Consider the following 8,811-nt stretch of genomic DNA (forward strand, 5'->3'; position numbering starts at 1 on the left):
AAACTATAGTACTTGAATTTGGAACATGAAGTTGGATTTAACTGGCCTGCTTAGCACCTGTTTTGAGCAGTAGATGGTGCTTCTTGCCAGTCTCCAGTTTACACTCAAGACTAATTTTCAATGTCAATTGTTTTAAAGTAGTTTCTTAACAGGTTGCTGAATGTCTGTCTACATTCTGCAGATCACACAAGATTTAATTTGAGTCAAGATTTGTCTGACTCTGATCCTGTGTGTCTGACTCTTGACATTCTCACTATCTGCTTCTCTAAACGGAGGGCGGAGCCTTGAATCCCGCCACAGGTAGGTTTAACGTACACCTGTACTACTATGAGACGGAAAATACATTTTAAGACCTACACTAGTAGTAATAAAATCACTGCAGACGACAAGATACAATGAGGACTTTACTGATTTCCACTTTACTGTTTGCTATGGGTGCATGTTTACCTGCAATAACCACATCGGTGAGTAGCCTGGTATACTTCTCTTATGTACTTTGTGATCGATTTGCTTGTGAATCTTATCAAATTTTATTGGTCACATACGCCGAATACAACAGGTGCAGACTTTACCTTGAAATGCGTACTTACGATCCCATTCCCATCAATGCGAAGTTAGAAAGTAAGTATTTACAGTATGTATGCCATTGGAATGGTATCATTAGACCTAACACCAATTATGCATTACCCGATAATGAATGATAAGATATCAGGCAGTTGAACTTCATTAAGATTTTATGATAGGCTAGGGGATCAGCTCTCGGACAGGCTTTCAAGGGATGGAATTTTGAGTACAACTTGTTGTGTACCTTTGACAAGCCTCCTAACAAAGTATGGACTCCACTCAATCACATACACATTTTAGGTGAAAAATTGTAAGATTTTGATCTGAAAAGTACATCGGTGTCATTTTTCTTCTCAATATGCAGGATTACTGTTGCATTTTAAAAGTATGTTTGTTCATGTGTGATGATACTGTCATGGATAAAACTGAGTACATCACTCACCATTATTGTGAAGAGATTCATTTCACAGGGCTGCAGGAGTGAAACTTGTGATGTCACCATGATACTGACAAAATCCTGGCCTAATTCTATATCTTTGAATTAGTAAAACAATGTCATAAGAAACATCAAATTAAACATTTTATTTTCCAAATTGATGCCCCTATTAGTTCTAGCCACTCAGTCGATTCTGACACTTCATGAGTGTTTCTGTTGTGAATCACTCTTCTACCAACCATTTCCTGGCATACAAAAGATCCAATGTTCCGTTTGTTATCTTACTGGGTTAATCTGTAGTGTGTTGACACTCATTTACATTGTAAAAATCCAGCCACTGCTGTTGTCCCTACAGTCTATGTATTGTCCCCTCGGGGCGTTTTTATAGGACTGTGGCAGCTTGCCGGCAGTGCCTCATCCTGAGTCATTAAGTATCGGCCATGTTGTGTTGCTGGTGGGGCGACGAGTTGTTGGCGTAGCACTGGACTTCAGACCTCATGATTCACTGGCTGACTCACAGCTCTGTGTTATTGAGACAATATTGTTTTAGCCTTTCCTCTTGCAGTCCTTAATCTAGTATGGCATGGTTTCAAAGGGTTGCATGAAAGTTAACCCTGTAAATACTATTCAGCCAGTAAATCATTAAAACTACCATGAAAATGTGATAAATACTCCTTGTTTTCTGTTTCTGTGACAATCCTCGCCAATGTGATAAATACTCCTTGTTTTCTGTTTCTGTGACAATCCTCGCCAGTGAGAGAGGGTGAGTCTACTCTGAAAGTATAGTTTACCAAAGTACCAATTACTTCACACTGGAAGAAGTTAAGCTACATGAAAGCTATCCTAAAGAAACACAGTTTACTTCACTAAAGTTACTATGAAAAAGGAGTTCACTACTTTCTGAAAAAGTATATGTAAATCTGAAATGTCAGACTACAAATCACAAGAACAGATCACTTATGTTAACATAATGTGGAATTTAGCCTATTAAACACAAAAATATGTTTAAAGTGAGAATTAGGCAAATCTGACCAACAAATAAAGGAAATTCTTGCCTACTTCAGCCATATTTTGTTTTTGCAAAAAAAAGTATGCATAGTTCTAGTAGTTAGATACAGTGCATTCGAAAAGTATTCAGACCTCATTTAGCTGAGGTTTGCTCTGTTCTGTGACGGGAGTAGTACACAGTGTTGTATGAGATCTTCAGTTTCTTGGCAATTTCTCACATGGAATAGCCTTGATTTCTCAGAATAAGATTAGACTGACGAGTTTCAGAATTTCTGGCCATTATGAGCCTATAATCGAACCCACAAGTGATGATGCTCCAGATACTCAACTAATCTAAAGTAGGCCAGTTTTATTGCTTCTTTAATCAGAATGACAGTTTTTAGCTCTGCTAACATAATTGCAAAAGGGTTTTCTAATGATCAATTAGCCTTTTAAAATTATTAACTTGGATTAGCTAACACAACGTGCCATTGGAACATAGGAGTGATGGTTGCTGATAATGGGCCTCTGTACGCCTATGTAGATATTCCATTAAAAAATCAGCCGTTTCCAGCTACAATAGTCATTTACAACATTAACAATGTCTACACTGTATTTCTGATCAATTTGATGTTATTTTAATGGCCAAAAAATTTGCTTTTCTTTAAAAAACAAGGACATTTCTATGTGACCCCAAACTTTTGAACGGTAGTGTATGTAAATGTATATTCCAGTTTTTATTTTTATAAATATGCAGAAATTTCTGAAATCTGTTTTTGCTTTGTCATTACGGGGTATTGTGTGTAGATTGATGAGGGAAAATAACAATTTAATCCATTTTAGATTAAGGCCTTAACGTAACAAAATGTGGAAAAAGTCAAGGGGTCTGAATACTTTCCGTATGCACTGTACACCGTTACATGGCAACAAAAAAAAGTAAATAACTAATGAAAACATAACCTAGATTTGAATTTAGTTCAACTACCACCAAGCTACTGTAAAATGTAAATAAATGACTAGTTGAACTACATGTAGTTCACTACTCCTCAACACTGGTATAGAGGTACACAGTTATTGGCTTCTATGGACATTGGCCTTATGTTGGACTTCTGGGGTCGTTTCCACACTGAAGTTGTACGTGTGTTTTTCCTTGTACTCAGTATTCTATTCCTCCAGACGACCTGGATGGATCGGGACATGATCTGGAAAGTTCTGGCTCAGGTTCAGGGGAATGGGCAGAAGGTAATCCTGTTCATTGTGTGTGTCAGGGTGTGTGTGTGTGTGTGTGTGTGTGTAGCTGTCTGTCTATGTCTGTGGGTTTCACATTTCTTAGTAAACATTTCTGCTTCCACTCCCTTCAGTGTCCAAAGGCTCAGTAAGGTTTACCACAATCTCAACATTTACAATGACAATGAGTGAAGATGACTTAATGTTCAATGCCATTGATGAAGAGGATAAAACCGTCCCAATTATAATGACAGACAACACCAGAAATAAAATATCAGTAGGTCATTTTAGTATTTTAAGAATTTATTATTCTTTTAAGAATTCACTATGAGCAAAATATGTTCTCTCTTGGTAGAGGTGAAAAAATTGCAACGTCTGAGTATCCCCTCTTTTTTTGTGTCTTTAGGAGGACTCAGACTTGACCTTTGACAAAAGGCCTAAGCTAGATGACAACAACGGATCAGCCATTGGCAATGTGGCAAAGAGCGGGGGTCTTCTAGAAAACAAAGAAGCGCTTGCAGGTAAAGTCCAACTTATTGAGTATATTATTTGGTATATTATTTCCTCCATATTTACTGACAGATGCGCTGAGGTACTTGTAGCCCAACCTTCTTATTCTTCCTCTTTGCAGCTATTATTGCAGGAGGAGTGGTGGGACTGGCCTTGGCTGCCTCCCTGTTAACACTCATGGTCTATAACATGAAGAAGAAAGATGAGGGAGGCTACACTGTCAACCAGAAAAACAAGTCGAACGGAGGATATCAGAAACCGAAGACCAAGGAGGAGTTTATTGCATAACTTTCCCTCAAAGACAAAATAATGTCTCAACCCAGCAGATTTGTTTGAAGAGTTCATTTTTGAGAGAAAGAAGTTGGTTGGGTTTGCGCCATGAGAAAATTCACAGCAGAAAATGCAAACTTGTGGTGTATTTGAGGTTTAAAAAGACGGTAACACTTTACTTGACACCCAGCATCATAACACATAACATGGTCATAACCATGTCATAATATGTCATAACAGCTGACAACTTGTCATATGGTCATAACACTGTCATGACACATAAACAGCAAAAATAGAAACGTCCTCTTACTGTCAACTGTGTTTATTTTCAGCAAACTTAACGTGTAAATATTTGTATGAACTTAAGATTCAACAACTGAGACACAAACTGAACAAGTTCCACAGACATGTGACTAACATAAATTGAATATTGTGTTCCTGAGTCTAAATAAAAAATAACAGTCAGTATCTGGTGTGGCCACCAGCTGCATTAAGTACTGCAGTGCATCTCCTCATGAACTGCACCAGATTTGCCAGTTCTTGCTGTGAGATGTTACTGCACTCTTTCACCAAGGCACCTGCAAGTTCCCAGATATTTCTGGGGGGAAAGGCCCTAGCCCTCACCCTCTGATCCAAAATGTCCCAGACGTGCTCAATGGGATTGAGATCCGGGCTCTTCGCTGGCCATGGCGCAACACTGACATTCCTGTCTTGCAGCAATGGTGGGTCATGTCAGGATGAGCCTGCAAGAAGGGTACCATATGAGGGAGGAGGATGTCTTTCCTGTAACGCACAGAGTTGAGATTGCCTGCAATGACAACAAGCTCAGTCCGATGATGCTGTGACGCACTGCCCCAGACCATGACGAACCCTCCACCTCCAAATCGATCCCGCTCCAGAGTACAGGATTCGGTGTAACGCAAATTTTTRCGACGATAAACACGAATCCGACCATCACCCATGGTAAGACAAAACCGTGACTCGTCAGAGAAGAGCACATTTTGCCAGTTCTGTCTAGTCCAGCGACGGTGGGTTTGTGCCCATAGGCGACGTTGTTGCCGGTGATGTCTGGTGAGGACCTGCCTTACAACAGACCTACAAGCCCTCAGTCCAGCCTCTCTCAGCCTATTYCGGACAGTCTGAGCACTGATGGAGGGATTGTGCGTTCCTGGTGTAACTCGGGCAGTTGTTGTTGCCATCCTGTACCTGTCCTGCAGGTGTGATGTTCGGATGTACCGATCCTGTGTAGGTGTTGTTCCACATGGTCTGCCACTGCGAGGACGATCAGCTGTCCTTCCTGTCTCCCTGTAGCGCTGTCTTAGGTGTCTCACAGTGCGGACATTGCAATTTGTTGCCCTGGCCACATCTGCAGTCCTCATGCCTCCTTGCAGCATGCCTAAGGCACATTCACGCAGATGAGCAGGGACCCATGGCATCTTTCTTTTGGGGTTTTTCAGAGTCTGTAGAAAGGCCTCTTTAGTGTCCTAAGTTTTCATAACTGTGATCTTAATTGCCTACTGTCTGTAAGCTGTTAGTGTCTTAACGACCGTTCCACAGGTGCATGTTCATTAATTGTTTATGGTTCATTGAACAAGCATGGGAAACAGTGTTTGAACCCTTTACAATGAAGATCTGTTTAGTTATTTGGATTTTTACGAATTATCCTTGAAAGACAGGGTCCTGAAAAAGGGAAGGTTATTTTTTTCTTGGTTTATATTTAAACCTGTTGTGACATATATTGAATTATTTTATGGCTGGTTATGACACCTAGATAAGTGTCAAAACCAACTAAACCTACATTTACATTTTTAGTCATTTAGCAGACGCTCTTATCCAGAGCAARTTACAGTAGAGTGCATACATTTTTTATTACATTTTACATACTGAGACAAGGATATCCCTACCGGCCAAACCCTCCCTAACCCGGACGAGGCTATGCCAATTGTGCGTCGCCCCACGGACCTCCCGGTTGCGGCCGGCTGCGACAGAGCCTGGGCGCGAACCCAGAGACTCTGGTGGCGCAGCTAGCACTGCGATGCAGTGCCCTAGACCACTGCGCCACCCGGGACCTACCACGGTAGTTATTTTATGGCTGGTTATAACACCTACATAAGAGTGTCAAAACACACAAAACCTACCACAGAAGGCAAAACATACCATTACACCATAGCCTACTTATAAAGGGAAAGGGGGGATACCTACTCAGTTGTCCAACTGAATGTATTGAACTAAAATGTGTCTTCTGCATTTAACTCAACCCCTCTGAATCAGAGAGGTGTGGTGGGCTGAGCATATCGACAGTATGTTTATGTTATATAACATTTTCTGAAATTGACCATATTAAATTATCATTGTAATTGCTCACAAATTGATGTCAGACATGCGCACACTCCAATGCTCTATTGCTGAGGACTGGAWTGAATGCAGGAGCATATTTCAGGAGCAGGACAAGACACCCTCTTTGTGACTGATGACTGATATAAGGGCATGTATGTGGTAGGCCTATCTGGCTTATATGATTATGATGGTCATAATGCTTCTTGACAGTGTCATAAGGTGTATTTTCTTAGTACAGGTAAAGTGACACAGGAAGGTCATAATGCTGCATGACAGTGTCATAAAGTGTATTTTCTGCAAGTTATTTAAAATATGATTTAAAAAAAACATGACTGTAAACAAAATTCATTACAACAAAGGACTTAAGAAACACGTTTTCAAAAGAAAGGACATTTCTTTGCAAGGAAAAAAAACATTTCAATAAATGTGGATTTTGCTGCTCTTATGTAGGTGTCATAACCAGCCATAAAATAACGAAATATACTGAACAAAAAATATAAACGCAACATGTAAAGTGTTGGTTCCATGTTTCTTGAGATAAAATAAAATATCCTAGAAATATTCCATACGCACAAAAAGCTTATTTCTCGCAAATGTTGTGCTCAGATTTGTTTACATCCCTGTTAGTGAGCAGTTCTCATTTGTCAAGATAATCCATCCACCTGACAGGTGTGGCATATCAAGAAGCTGATTAAACAGCATTACCATTACACAGGTGCACCTTGTGTTGGGGACAAAATGCCACTAAAATGTGCGGTTTTGTCACACAACACAATGCCACAAATGTCTCAAGTTTTGAGGGAGAGTGCAATTGTCATGCAGACTGCAGGAATGTCCACCAGAGCTGTTGCCAGATAATTTTATGTTAATTTCTTTACCATAAACCGCCTACAATGTTGTTTTAGAGAATTTGGCATTACGTCTAAATGGTCTTACAACCGCAGACCACGTGTGGCGTCTTCGAAGGATCTGTACACAATTCCGGAAAGCTGAAAATTTCCCTGCATACTCAACAGACATGTCACCCATTGAGCATGTTTGGGATGCTCTGGATCGACTTGTACAACAGCGTGTTCCAGTTCCCGCCAATACCCAGCAACTTCGCACAGCCATTAAAGAGGAGTGGGACAACATTCCACAGGCCACAATCAACAGCCTGATCAACTTTATGCGAAGGAGATGTGTTACGCTGCACACCAGATACTGACAGGTTTTCTGATCCACGCCCCTACCTTTTTTAAGGTATCGGTGACCAACAGATGCATATCTGTATTCCCAGGTCATGTGAAATCCATAGATTAGAGCTTAATTTATTTATTTCAATCGACTGATTTCCTTGTATGAATTGTAACTCAGTAAAATCTTTGAAATTGTTGCATGTTGCATTTGTTTATATTCAGTGTATATGTCACAACAGGTGTAAATATATGAGTCATGACAGTGTTATGACATTTTATGACATGTTATGACCGTGTCATAACATGTTATGACGCTGGGTGTCAAGTAAAGTGTTACCAAAAAGGCTTCTAAAGTTTTAATTAAAATTGTAATGTTTATTTGCCCTTACTAAAAATGAATCAACCTCAACAAATATTTCTTAATTATAATCCACACAATAATTCACATTTTCTTTTGCTTAAGGTTTATTTTCCTGCTGTGAGAAACTGATCACATTAAGATCCTACACGTGTATATGTAATTACAAGGTTTATTTTAGAGTAAGAAACAGGTTTATTTAAAATCAAAGTACATTTTGTATTACTGTTCCACATTTGTATTATGTTATGATCTGTAACATGTGTGCACTGTGTGGATATTATACACCTTGATGTAATGGACACTTTACATACAACTGTGTTGAATGTAATTAATATAGTGTGGCCTTGAGACTAAAGTGTACCTTGTAGTTGTATGTCCTATGTCTAATCCCTTATTGCTTAAATAGGAGCGGAAATTGACCTCCCTAACACAATACACTCCTTGTGTTGCAACAGTGGGAAAGAAGCACCTTATCACAAAGCAGAGCCATATAATAACCATCTATCTCTCTGACTCTGAATCACCGAGGTCATAAAGAACTATATTACTACATTTCTGAACCAGATTCAATATTTTACCATGCAAAAACAAATTTCTAAGATATTTTCGCATGTTCATAGAGAAACTGTAGACATTTTTAAATGTATATTTATAGGTCCATGTGAGTGGAATATTGTTGTGTGAACCATAACTGTTTTTCTGCTTATATCTTAACGCGTTTTCTGCACTCATTTAAACATTTTTCCATATAAGTGTCTGCTAAATTAGTATTCAGTCCATGCAGTGATGGAAAAAGTACTTCATACTTGATTAAATGTAAAGATACCTTAATAGAAAATGACTCAAGTAAAGGTGAAAGTCACTCAGTAAAATATTACTTGAGTAAAAGTAAAAAATATTTACTGTAAATTTAAAGTAAATGTAATTGCAAAAATATAATT

At 39.1% G+C, this 8,811-nt stretch overlaps 1 protein-coding gene across 1 annotated transcript; it reads left to right on the top strand.

Moving 5' to 3' along the window:
• Positions 1-18: 18 nt before the first annotated feature.
• On the top strand, positions 19-8,607 carry LOC111954598 (syndecan-1). The gene is made up of 5 exons (XM_023974459.2): positions 19-464; positions 3,148-3,229; positions 3,349-3,491; positions 3,621-3,735; positions 3,846-8,607. The coding sequence occupies exons 1-5, from the start codon at positions 396-398 to the stop codon at positions 4,010-4,012; spliced, it is 576 nt and encodes a 191-aa protein (XP_023830227.1). The 5' UTR covers positions 19-395; the 3' UTR covers positions 4,013-8,607.
• The last annotated feature ends 204 nt before the right edge of the window (positions 8,608-8,811 follow it).

Source organism: Salvelinus sp. IW2-2015, linkage group LG28, assembly GCF_002910315.2.
Source record: "Salvelinus sp. IW2-2015 linkage group LG28, ASM291031v2, whole genome shotgun sequence".
Classification (NCBI taxonomy): domain Eukaryota; kingdom Metazoa; phylum Chordata; class Actinopteri; order Salmoniformes; family Salmonidae; genus Salvelinus; species Salvelinus sp. IW2-2015.